This window comes from Syngnathoides biaculeatus, chromosome 4 (genome assembly GCF_019802595.1).
Source record: "Syngnathoides biaculeatus isolate LvHL_M chromosome 4, ASM1980259v1, whole genome shotgun sequence".
In the NCBI taxonomy this organism is placed as follows: domain Eukaryota; kingdom Metazoa; phylum Chordata; class Actinopteri; order Syngnathiformes; family Syngnathidae; genus Syngnathoides; species Syngnathoides biaculeatus.
The window spans coordinates 4,094,958-4,117,413 of NC_084643.1; the positions used below are offsets into that span (position 1 = coordinate 4,094,958).

The 22,456-nt window shown below is 43.0% G+C and overlaps 1 protein-coding gene across 9 annotated transcripts in view; it reads left to right on the forward strand.

Moving 5' to 3' along the window:
• The window catches only part of ncor2 (nuclear receptor corepressor 2), a 115,265-nt gene that overhangs the window by 47,523 nt on the left and 45,286 nt on the right, over positions 1-22,456 (forward strand). For 6 of the 9 annotated variants that reach the window (XM_061816136.1, XM_061816143.1, XM_061816144.1 and 3 more), the window contains 9 exons: positions 177-292; positions 5,945-6,134; positions 7,135-7,317; positions 14,253-14,366; positions 17,801-17,857; positions 18,870-18,922; positions 20,417-20,483; positions 21,935-22,107; positions 22,226-22,319. In XM_061816136.1, coding sequence (XP_061672120.1) covers positions 177-292; positions 5,945-6,134; positions 7,135-7,317; positions 14,253-14,366; positions 17,801-17,857; positions 18,870-18,922; positions 20,417-20,483; positions 21,935-22,107; positions 22,226-22,319 — 1,047 coding nt within the window. The remainder of the gene's footprint in view (positions 1-176; positions 293-5,944; positions 6,135-7,134; positions 7,318-14,252; positions 14,367-17,800; positions 17,858-18,869; positions 18,923-20,416; positions 20,484-21,934; positions 22,108-22,225; positions 22,320-22,456) is intronic. The other 3 variants (XM_061816139.1, XM_061816142.1, XM_061816145.1) reach the window with 1 other exon arrangement.

The following is a 22,456-nucleotide window of genomic DNA, read 5'->3' on the forward strand; positions in this document are numbered from 1 at the left end:
AAGGAATTTTTCTCTGGTAGTCTGTGCTGCTCTGGTACAGTATTCATGTTGACTACTGAGAAGAAGACAAGCAAACAAGATTGGAGAACAATAGACATTCAATTAATAGGACTCTGTTCCTTATAAGAGTCGCAGTTGGGGTTCCTTGTTTTCATTTGCTGCATTTCCTTCTCTAGGAAGTGGGAATGGTGGACTACCACTCCCATCATGGCCGCGACTACAGCTCGCACTTGGCGCAACCTCATCGCCGTCGACCCTCCTTGCTTTCGGAGTTCCAGCCGGGAAACGAGAGGTAAGCGTACCCGTTTCGAATGCTGCCACTCGCTTGCTCATTGTAACATTATATATTAGCCTGTACAGTTGTATATTCACCTTCCTCCCCCCCCCACCTATTCTACATTTATTCTTATTAATAATGAATCATTTCTCATGTATAATGCGCCCCCCTGTCCCCCAAATTTGACCTAAAAATTCTGGAAAACCCTTCGACCGATGTGTCAAGCATTTTGCTTCTACCCATATGATCAACACATAAAGTATTATATATATATATATATTTTTTTTTTGTTTTCAAAGAATCTATGAGGTTAAACAAACCAAAAACAGCACAAAGTCTTCATTCGACTTTAAAATGTGATATTGTCAAAAGACCAGAACGTTTACTAGCAACAGGCTAGCTCATGGTTACCGCGTAGCTTAAGCCGTTATCGTAGTGGAAGAGACGAAATGGAGGATTATATTAACAAGGACCGTTTTTGTTGTTTGTGTGACCAGAGTTAAATAAATGGAGTCTCCATATGTGTATGTGTCAGTTTTTGGCTGACAGAGACTAGCGCCGCCTTACTCTTCTGGTATTTTTAAGGGTACATTTATATGTACAGATGCTTTCAAATATATGGAATTTTATCAAAGTTTTCTGGGATCATAATTTGTATGTTTATTTTTTATGGTTTAAACTGTTAATAAGGACAATTCTAGTCACTTTTCTATTTTGCCACTGATGTCCAAACTGCGTATAGCTTTCGTTCATTTACATTTGATCCTGATGATATTGTTTCATAGAAAATGCAACTTGGTGAATTGTTGAAGAATATGTAGAATGTGTTCCTCGTTGTCAATGCTGTGCTTAAGCCTTTTATTGATGGTGGGACATACCATGCTTAGTCACGGCTGCAAAAAATGATACCCCAGGGTAATCCTCACGTAATTGACAAGCACAAGCCGAGTGTCTGTCTTTTTAAATTGCCTGGAGTGGTAATGGAGCATGTAGAGTTTGCCCATCGGTCTTGGCTCCGTTATGGAAGACATGATCATAATACCCGAACAACAGCGACAGGGTGCAACGACAAAACGCCGTGTCACCTTCTGTCACCTTAAAAAAAAGTCTATATTTTTCATAATCTTTGATATCCGTTAATCGGGCGTGTGCAAGATAATTTGGGTTGAAAATGCCCCCAAAGTCTTTTTTAAAAGATATTCTACTTGGAATTTATATACACGCAGACACACTTGCCGACTTGCCTCGCTTGTGCGCCTCTGCTTCCTCCTTCGCCGTTGGTGGTCCGTGCACTGTGAGCGTGATGCAGGAGTGAGTGGGCGTCATGGTTATTGTAGGCAGCCATGCCAGACTGCAATTGCGTGGCTCCTCAATGAGATGAGACTTTTAACGCCGTAAATGTATTTCTGCCTGTGTCGAACAGAAACCTATGATTGTATATGTATCAGAGCGGCCTTAGATAGTGACAGTTAATTGTTGCGATAAAGGCAAATTTTAAGTAGGAATTCTGCTATTTTTGTTTTGTTCACGGACATTTCATCAGAAAAGCACATCTTTTCTGTAAATGTAACGAACTGAAGTATGTAACAACACACAAGGAATTTGTCTCCGGCGCTCGGTGCCGCCCGGGTACGACCTTCAGAACAAAGAACAAGAGACATTCAGTTATAGGAACTATTCTTTATAAGAGTCACACTTGTTCAAGATGCAGCGCCTTCTTCATTTAGAGCGGTTTGGAGTGTGTCACCGCCTCACATTATGTCAAGCTTATAAAGAGTGCCCAAACCAGTTTGGGGTTCCCGTTATAGACCAGTGCAATGACAATAGTGCAAAGGGAGCAGTTTAAAATGACGAATCGTGCGATAGTCTACACTATATTTGACTAATACTAATATTGATTGGACCAGCAGGATGTGAGGGTGTGTCCCAACAACGTCCCAAGGCAGAAAATAGTAAATTCCCTGATTAAGAATTTAATGACTTAATTGCAAGAGAGAAAAATTTTTTGAATGCCCGCTAGTTTTGACTTGCATTGATCGGTAGCGTTTACCCTACGGAAGGAGCTGAAAAGCTGGTGGCCAGGATGTGGAGGACCAAAAGGATCCTGCCCGCGCTGGACCTAGTTCGAGTGGCGTGCAAGTCTTCAAGGGTGGGTAGGGTGGTGCCGACAATTAATTCAGCAGTTTTGACTGTCCGTTGCAGTCGGAGTTTGTCTTTTTTGTGGCAGCCCCAAACCAGACTGTGATGGAGGTACACAGTACTGATTGGATGACCGCTGTGTAGAACGTTCTCAACAGCTCTTGTGACAGGCCGTGCTTCCTCAGAAGGCCCAAGAACTACGTCCTTTGCTGAGCTTTTTTGAGGATAGAGTTGATGTTCATCTCCCACTTCAGATCCGGTGAGACTGTAATTCCCAGGAACTTGAAGGTCTCAACGGTTTGCACAAGACGGTTGGACAGCGTGAGGGGCAACTGTGGTGAAGGATGCCTCCTGAAGTCCACATTCATCTCTACAGTCTTTAGAGTGTTCAACGCCAAGTTGTGTTGGTTCCACCAATGCTCCAGTCTCGGCACTTCCTGTCAATACGCATACTCGTCGCCGTCTTTGTTGAAGCCGAAGACTGTGGCGTCATCGGTGAACTTCAGGAGTTTGACAGGCGGGTGTCTTGAGGTGGATTCGTTTGTGTAGAGCAAGAAGCGCAGAGGAGAGAGGACATAACCTCGGGGTGTCCCGGTGCTGATAGTGCGTGTGGATGAGGTGGTGTCCCCCAGCCTCACCTGCTGTGTCCTGCCCGTCAGGAAGTTGTAGATCCAGTGGAAAATGGCAGGTGTGACGCTGAGCTGTAGGAATTTGGAGGAGAGGAGTTCAATGATGATGGTGTTAAACGCCGAGCGTCAGTCCACAAACAGGATCCTCTCATAGGTTGTTGTAATGTTGTCATGGGTCTGCACATGCGAATTGCTATACAACAAAAAATATATAATCTAAACAGGATGGTACTTTGCACAGTTCCAGAGATCTGAGATGAAGATCTGTGTGAAGACTGGAGCGAGCTGGTCCGCGCAGGACGGGGACACAATGTCTGGGACTCCCGCTTTGTTGATCTTTTGTTGTTTTGAAGATTCGTCTCACTTCCTGCTTATGGACAGTCAACGCAGAAGTCAGTGTCATTTTCAAATCTGCAGTAGAAACTGTCCCGTTTTGGAGTGGCAGAGAGATTGGCAGACGCAAACGCTGTTTTTATCCTTTCACAGTAACGGGCTACAGTATCAGTACACAGAATCTCTCTTCTTGCCGTAATCAGTGTCACGGTAGTGAGCGTATAATAGAGCTGGTTGTAATGTTAGGTGTCGATGTTTGTGTTGTTTTGGCCCTCTCCTCCCCCAGTCGTTCTCTCATCCTCCAGACAAATCCTCCCCAGGGATCAGATTATTCTGCACGCTCACGAGAGCTGGAAAGAAAATAGGGACGGCGAGATGAGGGGGCGCTGGGGTCTTGAGCTTGATGTGATTATGTAAGTGGCAGCCATCTATGAAGATGAAAACGATTGCCAGTGAATTGTGGGGGAGTGTGTTACCATCTGCTTATGTGGCTATGAATTGTACCAGCATTTTTTTTTAAGCAAGCTAAGCCTCCATAAACGTCCTTGAATAATTTCCCTCAATTTCTCATTGTGTGCCCAGACTTGCAGATCACATACTGTAACTGCCGCCATTTATACACGTTTGTAGTAGCAATTTGTAGCCTTGGCAGCGATTGGACTTGATTGCAACAGCCCTATTGCACCCAACAAGAGGGAGAGGAGCCATGCTTGTTGGGATGTACACAAACCGCACACGAGGCCATTGTGGGCCTAGACCGTCAATTGTGGTTGTGCTTTCCCCTCTGCTCTTCAAAAGCCACTTTCATTTTGACAGTGGCACTAAAGTTACTGACTGACATTATAGGCCTCTGACCGCAGGACACATTTAAAATAATCTTCTCTTGTGAATCAACGTAAATATACGGTACTGATGTACTAAGCTCCTGATGGGTAATTTTCTATTACTGTAATTACTAACACTGCAATGATTAGTATTGACATACTGTGCTTTTTACAAATGTATTTATTTAATTTTGTTCCTGTCAATTGCCCACTTTTTGTTAAAATTTCTTTGAAGTTGTGAGTTATTTTTTTAATTTTAGGAGAAACTCCTGACTCCTTGTAGTGTATTTTATTGTTCAGAAATACTGTTTGCTTGCTGGGACTTGAAAATCTTAAAAAAAAAAAAAAAAAAAAAAAAAAGACAGCAATTGTGTTAAGAGAGTCACCGTCATTGCTGCACATTTCTACTTTATAGGTGGTGGTGATCATTTTTTTTGTGCTCAGGACATGTTAATACCTAAATGATGCTGCAATGACCTTATTTCAAACAAGACGTGTGCGAGCAGTTTAGCATCACGATAAGGAGAATTATTTTGTTACACCAAATACCTTGAACGGCTCCTATCTTGCATTTTAAAAACAAACAAAAAAAGGTTTTGGGGGACTATTTTTGGTAGAAGAGGCAATCGAAGCAAGTCATGAAGGTGCAGAAAATACATTTTTCACATTTGTTTTTACGACAAGCTCAGTATTTGCCATGCTGACTCTGTTCAGTCCAGCCTCCGGGAAGCAGACAAAACTCCTCGCGGAACACAACTGGCAGTTTGTCCCACTTTTTACTGCAACTTCCAGCAGGATTTCAAACGGCCTCTGCCAGACTTTTCAGATCCAGCCAAAGCAAGAACAAATGTCACTGAGATTTTTATAGTACCGTCATTCACACGTTTCAAAATTTTACTGTTGCACTTGTCCGCTTTATTCACTTCCAAAAAAAGATATTTATTTTTTTAAACGGATATTTGTGATAATACATATGTATTTTATTTCATTTATTATATTGTTTGGTTTATTTCAGAATCTTTCATTTATTGGATAATTCATTGGTCGCAGCTTGCAAGTTGTCTCACTAAATATAATTAAATCCGTTTTCTTTTGACACAGAAAGATTAGCAATTTTATGTTTATTTCCTGGTCTTAATTGTACTAAACGTGACCCTAAAAGTGTGTAGCCAACTGTCCCTTTTAGCATCCAGTTATATGCCAAGTGATTAAAAAACTAAAAATAAGTTTTGTGTAAATTATTTTTCTTGCGCTTGCACACATTGAATGATTAGAAGAAAAATAGTTTCCAATAATATATCCAATATATTGTGTCTTGACCTATGAATTGAATTGCACGATATCCAGAACCAGTCTTGTGACAAACTCTACCTATTGGTGATTTGGTTTGACTTTGACAAAGTCCATGGCTAATAGGAAATTTGTAATCGGTGTCAAGAAAGTACATGTTAAAGTGATGCATGTATTTCAACTTTGCCTTACATACAAAATAAAATCATCATCAAGTCGTTTGTTTTCCAGACTCATATTTGAAAGGCTGCTTTAAAATAAATTGAGGATTGTAGTTTTTGGTATATCCACAGTTTAAATTACAAAAAAAAAAAGGTAATCCTAAACATTTTTAGAGGGTGCTTGAATGATTTTCTTCGCTCTTGGCCAGAATAGAGAGGTCAACTGGACTTGAACTTTGTCTTATCTGTGTAGAGTACAGTGTACTCTCATTTTGAATTTATACAATTTAGTTGTTTTTGCAGAGGACAGGAGCAGCATATCCGCTACGAGCACATCTACTTACCAGAGCCGAGCAGCCATTCCGAGTTGGAGTTCGGAGAGATCAAACGGCCTCGTCTGGAGATGGGACCAGATTCTCTGATGAGACCTTCGTCCCATCGGCCGCAGTTGCCTCATGGAGGGTCTGAGGATCTCGCTAAGGTCAGTGGTCGGTCTTCGTTTGAGCCACATCACAATTTGAAATATTGATCAAATCCATTTTGCTACTCTATCCTTGAGGTGGTCCACATAGACTCACGTCTAATAGTACCATAATTCCCGGCCTACAGAGCGCACCTGGTTATAAGGCTCGCCCAGTACATTTGTAAGTAATAGTAGCGCTAACAGGGCTGGACTGGTAAAATTCACTTCCTCGGCACCTATATTCCACCAGTCTCACTTTTACCTTTTCTGCTCGAGTGCCACACTTCGGCCGTTAGAAAAAACGCACAAATTAGCCACATGACCGCATAAACCGCAGGGCTGAAAGCATGTGAAAAAAAGTCACTGCTTATAGGCTGGAAATTACGGTAATTGCGCTATTCAAGTCCAATTTTTCCTTTATAGTATCCAACTGATGATAATCTTAGATCCTACCAAGAATCAATCAGATAGATACTGTTTCTGCTGTTCTATGGAAACTGTAGTGGGTTCTAGGATTCAAAGAGCCGAGAAACACAAATTAATTTATGATAGACTACATCACGGTGGAAGACCATTTAGTACATCTGCCTCCCAGTTGTAAGGTTGCAGGTTCAAATACCCCCTGGCATTTGTGGAGTTTGCATGTTCTCCCTGTGCCTGCATGGGGTTTCTCCGGGTACGCCGATTGCCAGTTTCACAGTCATCCAGAGAGGCTGAACTTGAATCACGGGTACCAGAAAATATGATCAAAATGTATTTTGAGTTGACAGTAATTACTCTGAGCGTTGTCGGGTTTAGAGTCCTGTCAAACCCACATACTACTTAAAGTTCACCAAAATATTTTGGAATAGAGGGGCTAGTGCAACACAGGGAAGAAGCGTAGAAGAAAGGAGAACTCGTTTGACAGCAAACTGCAATATTTATCCATCCATCCATCCATTCATCACCCCCACCCCTTTTATTTGTTTATTTTTTTTTTTTTTACATTTTCACACGGGACTTCTTGCTCCTCTTATAGGATCGCGGAAGTGCCATGGGGAAGCTTGAGCCCATCTCCCCTGTAAGTCCTGTGCACATGGACCCCGATTTGGATCTGGTGCCGGCCCGCTTTTCCAAGGAAGAACTGATCCAGAATATGGACCGTGTCGACAGGGAGATCACGATGGTGGAACAGCAGATCTGCAAGCTTCGCAAAAAGCAGGTTTGCACATTTCATTGTTCACTTGGTGTCAGGAGAACGGTGGCTTGATCTTATTTAGGGATTATTACCGTATATTAGTCCTTTATAACATTATTTAGATGCAGCGTGGGATCGATTCCCTTTCAGTGATTGTGTCTCTGTGCCCTGCGACTGACTGACAACCAGTTCAGGGTGTATTCCGCCTTTCACCTGTAATTAGCTGGGATGGACTCCAGCTCTCCCGCGGCCCTTGTATGGATGGGGGCTTGGAAAAAGGTTGGATTTAGAGTAAAGCGACCTCAGGTTGCAGACGGTCACGACTTTACATCAAACAGTAATGACATAATTTTGGTTTTGTGAGCCGTTGATTGAAGATTTTGGATTCAATTACACATTTCGGAACTGGTTGTGAAAGAGATGGTACGCTGATTTTAAAGCTGTATTCCACACTTTTTTTTTTGTTTGTTTAAAAAAAAAAAAGAACATTTTCATCCAACCACAGCAAGAGTCAACACTTCTTCTTTTCCTTTCGGCTTGTCCCGTTAGGGGTCGCCACAGCGTGTCATCTTTTGCCATCTTAGCCTATCTCCTGCATCTTCCTCTCTAACCCCAACTGCCCTCATGTCTTCCCTCACCACATCCATAAACCTTCTCTTTGGTCTTCCTCTCGCTCTTTTGCCTGGGAGCTCCATCCTCAGCATCCTTCTACCAATATACTCACTCTCTCGCCTCTGAACATGTCCAAACCATCGAAGTCTGCTCTCTCGAATCTTGTCTCCAAAACATCCAGCTTTGGCTGTCCATCTAATGAGCTCATTTCTAATCCTATCCAACCTGGTCACTCCGAGCGAGAACCTCAACATCTTCATTTCTGCCACCTCCAGTTCAGCTTCCTGTTGTTTCTTCAGTGCCACTGTCTCTAATCCGTACATCATGGCCGGCCTCACCACTGTTTTGTAAACTTTGCCCTTCATCCTAGCAGACACTCTTCTGTCACATAACACACCAGACACCTTTCGCCAGCTGTTCCAACCTGCTTGGACCCGTTTCTTCACTTCCTGACCACACTCTCCATTGCTCTGTATTGTTGACCCCAAGTATTTGAAGTCGTCGACCCTCGCTATCTCTTCTCCCTGTAGCCTCACTCTTCCCCCTCCACTTTTCTCATTCACGCACATATATTCTGTTTTACTTCGGCTAATCTTCATTCCTCTCCTTTCCAGTGCATGTCTCCATCTTTCCAATTGTTCCTCTGCGTGCTCCCTGCTTTCACTGCATATGACAATATCATCTGCGAACATCATGGTCCAAGGGGATTCCAGTCTAACCTCATCTGTCAGCCTATCCATTACCACTGCAAACAGGAAGGGGCTCAGAGCTGATCCCTGATGCAGTCCCACCTCCACCTTAAATTCCTCTGTCACACCTAAGGCACACCTCACCATTGTTCTGCTGCCATCATACATGTCCTGTACTATTTTAACATACTTCTCTGCCACACCAGACTTACGCATGCAGTACCACAGTTCCTCTCTTGGTACTCTGTCATAGGCTTTCTCTAGATCCACAAAGACACAATGTAGCTCCTGCTGACCTTCTCTGTACTTTTCCACGAGCATCCTCAAGGCAAATAATGCATCTGTGGTACTCTTTCTAGGCATGAAACCATACTGTTGCTCGCAGATACTTACTTCTGTCCTGAGTCTAGCCTCCACTACTCTTTCCCATAACTTCATTGTGTGGCTCATCAACTTTATTCCTCTATAGTTCCCACAGCTCTGAACATCCCCTTTGTTCTTAAAAATGGGAACTAGAACACTTTTCCTCCATTCTTCAGGCAGCAATAAGTTGGTCAAAAACTCCACAGCCATCTCTCCAAATTGCTTCCATACCTCTACCGGTATGTCATCAGGACCAACTGCCTTCCCATTTTTCATCCTTTGTAATGCCTTTCTGACTTCCCCCTTAGTAATCATTTCCACTTCCTGGTCCATCACTCTTGCCTCTTCAACTCTTCCTTCTCTCTCATTTTCTTCATTCATCAACTTCTCAAAGTATTCTTTCCATCTATTTAGTACACTACCGGCACCAGTCAACACATTTCCATCTCTATCCTTAATCAGCCTAACCTGCTGCACATCCTTCCCATCTCTATCCCTCTGTCTGGCCAACCTGTAGAGATCCTTTTCTCCTTCTTTCGTGTCCAACCTGGTGTACATGTCTTCATATGCCTCTTGTTTAGCCTTTGCCACCTCTACCTTTGCCCTACGTCGCATCTCGATGTACTCCTTTCGCCTCTCCTCAGTCCTCTCAGTATCCCACTTCTTCTTCGCTAATCTCTTTCCTTGTATGACTCCCTGTATTTTGGGGTTCCACCACCAAGTCTCCTTCTCCCCTTTCCTACCAGATGACACACCAAGTACTCTCCTGCCTGTCTCTCTGATCACCTTGGCTGTCGTCGTCCAGTCTTCCGGGAGCTTCGGTTGTCCATCGAGAGCCTGTCTCACCTCTTTCCGGAAGGCCGCACAACATTCTTCCTTTCTCAGCTTCCACCACATGGTTCTCTGCTCTACCTTTGTCTTCTTAATCTTCCTACCCACCACCAGAATCATCCTACATACTACCATCCTATGCTGTCGAGCTACACTCTCCCCTACCACTACTTTACAGTCAGTAACCTCCTTCAGATTACATCGTCTGCACAAAATATAATCTACCTGCGTGGTTCTACCTCCGCTCTTGTAGGTCACTATATGTTCCTCCCTCTTCTGGAAATAAGTGTTCACTACAGCCATCTCCATCCTTTTTGCAAAGTCCACCACCATCTGCCCTTCAAAGTTCCTTTCCTGGATGCCGTACTTACCCATCACTTCTTCATCGCCCCTGTTTCCTTTACCAATATGTCCATTACAATCTGCACCAATCACAACTCTCTCGCTGTCTGGGATGCTCAGAACTACTTCATCTAGTTCCTTCCAGAATTTCTCTTTCAACTCTTGGTCACATCCTACCTGTGGTGCATAGCCGCTAACCACATTATACATAACACCCTCAATTTCAAATTTTAGTCTCATCACTCGATCTGATACTCTTTTCACCTCCAAGACATTCTTAGCCAGCTCTTCCTTTAAAATAACCCCTACTCCATTTCTCTTCCCATCTACTCCGTGGTAGAATAATTTAAACCCTGCTCCCAAACTTCTAGCCTTACTACCTTTCCACCTGCTCTCTTGGATGCACAGAATATCAACCTTTCTCCTAATCATCATGTCAACCAACTCCTGTGCTTTTCCTGTCATAGTCCCAACATTCAAAGTCCCTACACTCAGTTGTAGGCTCTGTGCATTCCTCTTTTTCTTCTGACGCTGGATCCGGTTTCCTCCTCTTCTTTGTCTTCGACCCACAGTAGCTGAATTTCCACCGACGCCCTGCAGGTTAGCAGTGCCGGGGGCGGGCGTTGTTAACCCGGGCCACGACCGATCCGGTATGGGATTCTTTAGATGAACGCTCATATTTGTTTGGCACAGTTTTTACGCCGGATGCCCTTCCTGACGCAACCCTCTGCATTTATCCGGGCTTGGGACCGGCCTACAGATTGCACTGGTTTGTGCCCCCATAGGGCTGCATTGCAAGAGTCAACACATCTTGCTCTAATTTTAAGGTTTATTTATTGAGTTACTATCCAATACATTCCCACTCTGGATCATTTGGTGGCACACTAAAATGTTGTATTTTGCCTGCGCACGGGCAGGTCGACTGAGCCGTACAGAAAGGAGAAAGCATGCAGGTTTGGAAAGAGCAGGAGGAGGAAGACAAGCATTTAGCCTACGTCATATCCGAGCGTTGAAGGGTTTGTTGTACTGTTGAATTCCAGCATAAGGGGGCGCCATAAATGGGAGGATATCTTGAATGAAGCCCTAATCTCCTCATGGCACGTCACCTTTGCGCTGTGGCATCACCCTCCCATCTCCTCCTTGTGCGAGTTCATTTGTTGTCAAATTTAATGCATGCGCTGAAATATCCAACACGGTTTTGGAAATTTATTCTAAAATAATTCTTGACTTCAACATGAAATGTGTATGAAAATATGAGGTGACTTTTATATGGGATGGCTATATTCTTTTCATTGGTTATGTTCTCTTCGTAAACTTTCTGGAGTTATTTCTGTAGTCAAGATTTGTTGCTGGCTATTGCGGAAATGTCAGAAGTCTATCCAGTCCTCTGTACATGTGTACTCCTTGCCGCTTCTGTCTTCACTTTTTCTTTAAGAGAAAAGTAGGTTAAAAATGACACACAGCTATAAATAAGCATTTCCCCAGGGAGGAGTTGGATTATGGCAGAGGTTTTGCGACTGCTCAAGCGCTCACATCCCTCCCAGTCTGTCTTCCTTTTGGCCACCTGCCACGTTTAGCAGAGAAGCGGTACGCTCGCCTTGGGCACGCCAACGTTATTACTGTAGTACTCTACACTGGCTTCTTTTTTTTTTTTTACACCCGATGCAAAGCACTTTGTGTCTTTTTATTTTCTCCGTCCCTGTGTGGAGCAGCACATTGCGCTTGTGTCTTTTGATTTTACGATCAGTTGTGGTTAACTTGCTACTTTTACTATCGTATTTATTATTGAGGTGCCAATGAGGGCAGAAAGGTGGAAATTTTAGTCAACATTTTCTACACAGAGGGACTATGCAAACACTTTGGAGGTGAATGTAAAAACATCACGATTTATATTAAAAATATATTTTACTGCATTCAGTTTACTTGATAAGGTAACAACAAAAACACATACCCAATGATGGGAGTTATTCATCCTGTCCAAATAAGTCATCATACGATCAGATTCGGTACAATTGAGGGGAAAGGGTTCTGCGACTAAATTGATGACGGGGGTAGGCTTTTTTTCAGTGATTTTTAGTGAAAAACACTTTCTTTTTTCCGGTACTGCTTTCAATTGAGGTACTGTTCACTAGTGTAGGGTGCAACTGTAAAAACTGCTGTCTGTTGATTAGTAGCCACAATTGTGAGCTACACGCTTGTGTGATTGAATGGAATTTGATAGTGGACTGGGAAGAAAAAGTGCCCTAATAAAAATATGCGGTGCATTTTGGTGGCGAGAAGAATTTACGCCATTTGTGCGAGTTCACAATTATAATCTTTGGTATGATGCTGCGCTTGTGTTTTTCTACGTACTTTGTGACGGAAACGCAAGCCTGTTCACGTTTTACGCATTTGAGGAATTATGATCCCGAAAAGCTGGCTCTAAGTGTATGTTGTTTATTTTGTTTTTATAATTATTATTTTTTTTATGCTCCACTACACATTTACAGTAGGTGTGTGCGACAAGGAGTTGGGCTGGCCGTGTCAGAGACTTCTGATATGAGTTGCAAAGAGATGCAAAGTGCAGGTTGATGAACTCGCGGATGACTTACAGCACCGCAGAATACACAACATATGCCACTTTGATGCTTATGTTGCAAATTTTACCACAGTCAGATTTGGCAATAGAGCTCGTGCACTGACGTCAAAAAGTCGCACGATTTTTGTTTCCGTCGCCATATTGCCAGTCAAACAAAGCGTTGTTGCAAGTTAATTCTGTTGAGATGAAACGAAAATGTCTTTATAGCACGAAACCCAGAGTCTTGTCCGATACCGTTAAACACTTAGAAGGTGATAATAAACGAAGGTAAGTGGAAAAACGAGAGACACTTGGCATAGAGGACCCATATTTAGCGCCGAAGTCGATGTTTTCGCCGATAAGAAAGTGGACTGTTAACCCGGTTCCGCTTGTCTTGGACGACTAGATCGACACGTATCTGGTGAGTAAATCGTCCAGATTTACACAGAAAGGTTTGAAAGCGTATAAAAGTCTGGACGGATACAAATACTTTGTTGCTGGATCTGTTGTCAATCAGGAATAAATTCCACATAGTGATTGACCCACTTTAAACAAATGACCCCTGGTTTTACACAAACCCCCATTCATTGACTAAATTTAGGACAGGGAATCGTCTCCTCCGTGCACGGAAGCGTATGCTGCCACACGTTAACCTCCAAAAACCTCTCTGCGACAGACGGTTTATTTTTTTTTAAATATGCATTGTTCTCAAATGAGACAACTTAGCGTTATAAATACTTATTGATAATTTGAGATTGAGAACAATAATTCCTACCTGAATTGAACCGATCGCTACACAGGCGTGTGTGTTTTGGCTGCGCGCCATCCATTCCGTTTAATTGCCGAAATCCATCGATCTTTTCAGCTGGTATTCCATAGAATGATATATTTGAAGAACCATCTCGTCTATTGTGACAACCAACAGCACAGTAGGTCTCTGGCAATTTGAAAATCTGTTCCGGTTTAATGACTCCCGGACTGCCAAGCAGCTTTGTTTGCATGGCCCCATATTGCCGGTCAAACTGTGATGTCACGTGCACAAGCTCTATACTACACTCTCCATTGGATTTGCTGATTTGTAATATTAATCATTCAAATGTTCCGAACATTTCAGTTTATTGTCTTCTGCTATTCAAGCAGGAATGGAGGTTGCCTTAATGAATTTAGAAAGGACTTGACTAGTTTGGCATCATGTGGTTAGAATCCATCAGAAAAAGCGACCTCTGTTTTGTCCCCCCCCCAAAAAAAATATTTGCTTCCTGCATTTTTGTGTAGAGTCGATGCATTTCCAGGCCTGATGTTTTAGTCAAACAGCAGCCTTCACATTTATTTTTTTAACAGGGTCTTGTGGTAACTATTTGATTAACAAGAAGACCCTGTAGCGTTTTTTGCTATTATTGCTATTAGGTCACTTGATGTTGTTTTTGCTGGAGAGCTTTAGATGTAGGTTGGCGTAACAGACACTTGCAGCTCAGTTTTTCTCGCCTCGAAAGACCCCAGGTTTTATTTCTTGTTTTCCGTGCTGAGGGCAGTCCTTTTTTTTTTTTTTTTTGTATTTGTTACAGCAACAGCTGGAGGAAGAGGCTGCCAAACCTCACGAGCCAGAGCAGCCCATTTCCCCTCCGCCCAGCGAGGCCAAGCACCGCAGCTTGGTGCAGATCATCTACGATGAGAACAGGGTCAGTGGAATAAACACCGACATTATTTTACACCAAAATTGAGAGAGAATGATGTATTATTGACTCTTTGAATGTGCATTCACAATCCATTCACACACAGATGTGCATACACATCTATTTACTTTGTTTAAATCATCCATTATCACTCGATTGAAGTACAATATTGTTGTTAAAGGAAAAAAAATAAACACTTCAAGTCAGTAAGTAAAACGCTCTGGACTGCGTGTTATGTGTCTATGAAATTTGGGCCCTTTTCAACCATTTAAGCATTTATTGCTTTTGAAAATATAAACATTTCATGTACACTAGCATGGTTAGTGCACTGGCTAAGTGACTACTACGAGGTCCTTTTGCCATTTGCTATTTTGAGAACTCTGTGTATGTAATTGAGTTGGTATTTTAGGAAGTTGTTTATTGTAAGCTGCAGAGATGTTAAAGATGAAAAACTGCAACTAACAAGGAGGAAGGAGCAAATCGTGACCCTCGTCAAGTTTGTTTCTGTCTGAAATTGAGACAGAGCTGGTACTGTGCTGTGGTGGTTTATATGTTCTTCAAAACACTTTTTGTCTGAAGTATCAACATTTCTTTTCTTGTTCTTTAACATTAGTCATTGTATTTCACAATTTTGAGTGGAGTTTTTCGCTTGGAAAGTGAAAATACAACAGCATTTAACAAGCACTCGTGTTTTGGAAGTTTGACAGAACAGTGTTTTCAACAGCTTCCCCCTTTAATACACTTTCTTTTTCGATTGCTGACTTATAGCTTGAGTGTGAGGCTTGTCGCCGCCTCACTTTGAACAATCCAAATTTTACACGACATCCCTAAAAAGCAAGCGGTCTCTTGATTGCTTCGGATTGAGCTGCGATGACGCGACACAGCAACTCTGTACTGTGACCTGTATAACATTTAACATTTCCTTTTTTTCCCTTCTCAAATTAAAATTTTGGCCTACTTTCCCACGTTATGCCTCTCTCGCAAATGAACCACTGCTCACCCCCACCATTATTGACTGACCTTTGCCTGTCGCTAATTCTAAACAAGCGATTTTTATTGACGCATCTTCAAACCAGAAGTTATTACAAAAGTCGCACAGACCGACTTGCTCCAGTCTTCACAAAGATTTTCAGCAGGTCTGTGGAAATGTACGAAGTATCAACTTGCTTTAAACGCTCCACCATCATCCCGGTCCCCAAGTAAACTGCAATCCTGGGTTTGAATGACTAAAAGCTTCTGGCCTTGACATGAGGTCATGAAGTCTTTTCAACACCTTGTGCTGGACCGGTTCAAGAGCGTCACAGGTCCCTGGCTGGACTCACTGCAGTTTGGCTACTGAGGAAAGAGGTCTGCGGTTGATGCAGTCAACATGACTATGCACTTCATCCTTGAACACCTCGACAGCCTGGGAATCTATGCCAGGATCCTGTTCGTGGACTTCAGCTCTGCGTTCAAAACCATCGTCCTTGAACTCCTCCTCCCAGCTTCTCCAGATCAGTGTCTCGCCTGCCATCTTCCAGTGGATCCACAAGTTCCTGGCAGGCAGGACACAGCAGGTGAGGCTCATCCGCATGCACCATCAGCACTGGTGCACCCCAAGGTTGTGTCCTCTCCCCGCTGCTCTTCTCTCTCTACACAAACAACTGCACTCCAACGCTGCCAACTGCCAAACTCCTGAAGTTCATAGATGACAGTCATCGGGCTCATCAAAGATTGTGACGGGTCTGCGTATCAACGGGAAGTGGAGAGGCTGAAGCTTTGGTGGAACCAACACAACGCGGAGTTGAACACGCTAAAGACTGTAGAAATGATTGTGGACTTCAGGAGGCTTCCTTCACCACAGCTGCCCCTCACGCTGTCCAACTGTTTTGTGTCAACCGTCGAGACCTTCAAGTTCCTGGGAATTACAATATCACCGGACCTGAAGTGGGAGAAGAATATCAACTCTATCCTCAAAAAAGCTCAGCAGACGATGTACCTCTTGCAGCTTCTGAGGAAACACAGCCTGCCACGAGAACTGCTGAGACAGATCTACACAACTGGCATCGAATCAGAACTGTGTACCTCCATCATAGTCAGGTTTGGGGCTGCCACAAAAAAGGACAAACTCCGACTGCAACAGATAAACAAAAGTGCTGAACGGATTGTCGGCACCACACTCGAGGACTTGCACGCCACCCGAACTAGGATCAGAGTGGGCAGGATCCTATTGGACCCTCCACATCCTGCCCACAAGCTCTTCCAGCTACTTCCATCGATTAGGTGCTACGGAACAATGCAACCAAAACTAGCAGGCATTCCAACAGCTTCTTCTCTCTTGCCATTAAATCCTGAAAGCAAACTTAGAATTCCATTGCAACTCGGTGCCAATTTTCTGCCTCAAGTTTGTCACATTCTGGATCTGTTGTTGACCAATACCAGCCTCTCGTACCAGAGTAGCATCTGCACCATTTCCACAATCAACTAACATTTGCACCTTGTCCCAGACTATCGCAGGACAAGTTCATTTAAACTGCATGCACTCCTTGAGGTCTTAACACCCTTTGTTCATTGGTCAATGCACTGGACTATCGCTCTAATAAATGCTAGAAGACTGCATCATTTGCACCACCGAGAGTTTAAAAAAAAAAAAAAAAGTTCTCCTGTCGTACTCGACGTGTATTGTACAAATTCCCTGTGTACCTATCTGGCCAATAAAGATGATTCTGATTTTAGGTATTTTGTGATCTTTCTATCATTCATCTTTTTTTTATGAGAGCAACAAATCCCCTAAAGCATGATGTCAAACTCAAGGCCCGGGGGCCAGATCTGGCCCGCCGCATGATTTTATGTGGCCCGCAAGGCAAATTATGACTTTGAACTTTCCATGTTTTTGTTCAAATCTGGACCAAAATATATCAAATTGTCATATCATAAATGATAATGTTGAGATATTGCAACCATTATTATGTACCCAAGCATCAGCAATACTTTAAAAACACATTAACCTTGAGTTCTAATTCCAAAACTAGCTCATAAATTTCACATGTAAATATGATGAGGCGAAAGATTTTCACGGTTTCACTGTCATAACGGTCCTCTAAGGGAAAGCGTAACTACAATGTGGCCGGCGACAAAAATGAGCTTGACACCCTGCCCTAAAGGCAAGCCTTTGCTTGACTCTTCCGACTCCCACCAGCGTTACCTCCCTCTCTGCTGGGGGAAAGTGAGTTCCCCCACCCCTCCACCCCCTGAGTGATGGGCTAAGGCAAGGACCTCGGGCCCAGCTTGGGCTGAAAGCTCTAATAATAGTCAATGTATCATCCATCTCTCCAGTCACCCAGCCGGCTCTAGTGGAGACGAAGCGTTCAAGTGAGCGTGTTGGCTGTGTTGTCATGGTGATGACTGAGGTGCAGGCAGCCGGCTAATCTCGTACTTTGCTGTTTTTGTTCTCTTACCAGAAAAAGGCAGAAGAGGCTCATAGAGTACTGGAGGGACTCGGACCCAGGGTAGAACTGGTGAGTTATGCTTTTGTCATATTCCTGTTTCCATGTTATTATTTTCTTGCTCTGTAGTGTTTGATTTTCATTTTGAATTAGTGGCACGGGAATACGTAAACGGATTGCATCATGCCTACCAATCAGGGCACAAGCGTTGAGCAATTGTCAAGCTCTACAAGGCTCATACACATGCTTCATTATGTGATGAAAATATAAATCCAAGCGTGCAGATATTTTAAAAAGAGAACAGTGACTTTGGTGCAGTCAGCGTGGGATCGATTCCGGCCCAGTGCCTACGTGCCCTGCGAGTGACTGGTGACCAGTTCAGGGTCTAGTCCGCCTTTCACCCGAATTCAGCTGGGATAGGCAGGAGTTCTCCCGCGACCCTTGTGAGGATAAGATGCTTGGTAGGAAAATGGATTGATTAAAACACAAGATCATTTCTTATTCCTTTCGTTGTTGTACAGTTTTCATAGCAGACTGTACTTTCATACATATTGCATTATCAGCTGTCAAATATGTCTTGCACACATGGTGAATTTGGCTCTCTGTGATGAATTAGCATATTAACTAGGTTACTTCCATTAGTTGGCGCTGTGGCCCCTCTCGCGCTAAAAGGAACAGCGAAACGAACCCCCCCCCCCCCCAATCCTCACTGGCGGAGATGTCACCGGGACTCCCCGAGACCGATCCGGTGTAAGGACCCAAAGGGCAAAACATCACTTGACGAGCATTTCACCCGGAAGGGGCAGATGTAGGCCATTATACGGATTTTTCTCTTTAGTGAGCATACAGGGGAGGCACCAAAATGTATCCAAAGAAATCCAATTCAAATTGGGCACTAAAAGGTATCCAAAGAAATCATTTCGATTTGAGCGCAACTCCTTGGCGTCAAAATTCGTCTTTTCTGCAAGTGGCAGAGATTCGACAGACCAGTGAGGCAAAGGTCAAAATTTCGGATAATCTGCGAGCAGGTAATTGATGGATGGTGATGTTCCCATCGGCTGTCAAACTCTTCTCTATTTTTCAGCCACTGTATAACCAGCCTTCTGATACCAAGCAGTACCATGAGAACATCAAAATGTGAGTTCCCCCCTCGTGCATATGTCTGCACACCTGTTCCTGATAAAATGATGATGACAAGTGACACAAATCTGATATTGTTTTGAAATTTCGTCTGGAAATGTTGCAGATCTGTAAAAGTTTCAAATGGATTGTAAGCATTTTGGAAACTCGCACTGAAATTGACACCCCTTATAAGTTATTCTCTCTTCTAACTCTTATAACTCCGGGGGAATTCCAGACAATTACACAGGACAGAAAAAAAAGTGAACTGGATCTTGTGATTGCACTCTTTGATCATCCAATCTTGTTTTTTGTTTTTCTGTGTTTTTTATTTTTGTCCTGCCACCTTGGAAAAAAGCTTTTAAATCTCAATGAGGCACGCGTGGTCGGTCAATTGACGACTGTGAATTGCCCATATGCGTGAACGTGAGTGCGAGTGGTTGTTTGTTTCTGTGCGCCCTGCATTTGGCTGGCGACGAATTCCGGGTGTTCCCCACCTCTTGCCCAAAGGCTGTTGGGGCACTGGGCTCCAGCACAGCCCTGCGATCTGTGTGATGAGAAGCGAATGTATGGAGTATTTTGAGAAAATAAAGTACAGTATTCCTTTGCCATGAATTACACACAGACGAGCACTGCTTTTGTCGTGCTTTATCAGCGCTGAATGAAAAGATACATTTGGAATATATTTTGACTTTACGGTTGCACGTTTGGTTCCGACCTTTCCGCTTCAGAATACTCTATTCTGTCTCTGTCCTCTGCCGTATTTGGTCACATTTTAAGTCTTGGAGCAGGATTAAGTCAGCACTTTGTTTCTGTCTGGACAGCTGCAGGACAGATGAATAAGTTATATATAGTGTTTGATTTTGATGCGGCACTGGTTTGCTTCTATGTGTTTAGGGCTTTTTGTCAGTGTTTCTGTACGCTCGGGTTAAGGACTTTTGGATTTCACAAGTAGTATTGCTGATAACGTGTCAGAAAATGAAGAGATTATCCTCGCTGTTTCTTTTTTCAGGAGTGAAATCTTATCGCGCCATCTTGCAGTTGCAGTATGAAATTCACACCACTAGTTGGCCACTTTTTAATCTCCTTTCCTTGCCTGTAACGCCGCCGCTGCTCAGTTATACTGAGTAATGTGGCGTAAGATTACCGCACATTAATCAGCAGAGAATGTGACCTTAAAACTGACAGATTAAGTGTCAGAAATAAAAGTCTGTCTTGCGGCAAAGAAAGAGACAAACTGAGCCGGCTGCCTAAGGAGATTACCGGCCATGACCTTTATTTGAAGAACTGGAAGACGAGTTTTATGTGTTTGATCCCTTTGCTCTCGTGCGCATCTGAAAATGTTGACAAAGGATGTTGTTTGTTTATGTTTTTTTTAGGAGTAACCTTTAAATTTAGTGCACAACCAAGTCACAAAATGTTAAAACCTACAACTCTTTTTTTTTTTTTTTTTCTTCTAATACTCTATACCCGCTGTTGCCAATGCCAATTTATTCTTTTCAACCTTCATAGAAACCAGGCGATGAGGAAAAAACTCATCTTATACTTCAAAAGAAGAAATCATGCTCGTAAGCAATGGGTAAGTGAAAAGAACTCAATATTTTCAGCCAGTGACGGATTACTACTTTGAAACGTGGTTGAAGTGAGTGAGCATTTGAGGGAGTCCATCAAAAAGGCCGGTTCTGGTTGTGATCTGTTTCAATATACTAATACTGTATTTTTAAAAGAGAAGACATCATTCAATTGTTTTTTTTCTCCAGTCGAAATATCTCTTATTCAGACTTTACGTATCAGTAAAGCTGGGATGTCGCCAGATGAAGTCCGAAATTCAAATGACATTCGGAAAAAAAAAAAATTGGAGCTCAAGTTTCTCTTTTAACTTGTACGACATTTGGCAAAATAATGTACTTGCATACATAGTTTTCCATCTATAGAGATCGTGAGGTCGAAAGCCCGACAGTTTTCTATAGAAATAAATATAATGCCAAAAAGAAGAACGTTCATGTGCAACATTTACCGAAAAGAGATGAGATTGAAGGTGAAATGAGACGTTCGGCTCTGTACTATAATAATGGCGGCTGTAATTCAATATCATTATATAAAGTTGAAAAAGTATTCCTTTGGTATAAACGCATATATTGGTTGTATTTTTAGGACAGTTTGTCTGTCGTCTTGTACAGTATGTCGCACTAGAGCGCCTTCAACTACCAGAGACAAATTCTTTGTATGTTTCCGACATACTTGGCGAATAAAGTTGATTGATTCTGAGAAAGAGTTCGACAATTTGGACATTAGTATATTCGCCATTAGCATGGCAGCAGCTGATCTTCGAGGACTTACTTGCGGAGGGTTACGTTTTATTTCATGCTCGTTTCTCTCTTTTCATGGCTACTTGTGTGGGATCTGGAGCTATGTGTGTGCTGTGCAACGCAAAATACTGTAATTCCCGGCCTATGGAGCGCACCTGGTTACAAGCCTCACAGAGTACATTTGTAAAGGAAATACTATTTAGTACATACATACGCCGCAGCTGTGTAAAAGCTGCAAGTGCCCACATTAAAACCCGCATTGAAACAGAAGATGACAGAAGAAGTTACACAGAAAGAGTTTAACGCTAATGTGCCGCTAACGCTACCGCCGCACTAGCGCAAATGCTAACGGGGGCGGTTAAAATAAAACCGGTAAATATCACTGAGACACGCCAGTAACACAGCACCAAAACGCTAGCACAGCGCTAACGCTGGCGCAGTGCTAGCAGGGCCGGCAAAACTCACTTCCTCGGCACATACATTCCACCGGTCTCATTCTTACCTTTTCCAGTCGAGTGCCCCCTTACGGCTGTTAGAAAAAATGCACAAATTAGCCGTATCACCGCATAAACCACAGTGTTTAAAGCGTGTGAAAAAAGTCACGGCTTGTAGGCCGGAAATTACGGTAAATAAATGAGTACAGAAGAGCTTAAATGATATTTGCTCTTCAGGGATTCTAATCAGTATAATCAAGATCCTGGCTTTTTGTCTGCCAATGTAGGAACAGAAATTCTGCCAGCGTTACGACCAACTGATGGAAGCCTGGGAGAAGAAGGTGGAGCGCATTGAAAACAACCCGCGGCGCCGAGCCAAGGAGAGCAAAGTACGGGAGTACTACGAAAAACAGTTCCCGGAGATTCGGAAGCAGAGAGAGATGCAGGAACGAATACAGAGGTGAGCCAGCTCGACCTTTTCAATCCCAGTTTCTTAAACTGACTTCTTCACTTGCTGCTGTCGATGTCCACTAATTACCCCACAAAATCAAATTGTGGAATCTGATTTGTTTTTGTAGCCGCGTTGGGCAGCGAGGAGGTGGATTGAGCTCTTCTGCAGCTCGCAGCGAACACGAGGTCTCAGAGATCATTGACGGAATATCAGAGCATGAGGTGAGCTTTTCTGTCAAAGATGGTGTATTTTGATTTACACTATTCACACTGCTGTGTTTATCAAGCTTCACCTATTTCAGATTTCATGTCACTCATAATTTATGGGGATATGAGTGTACGCTGTAATTTTTGGGGTG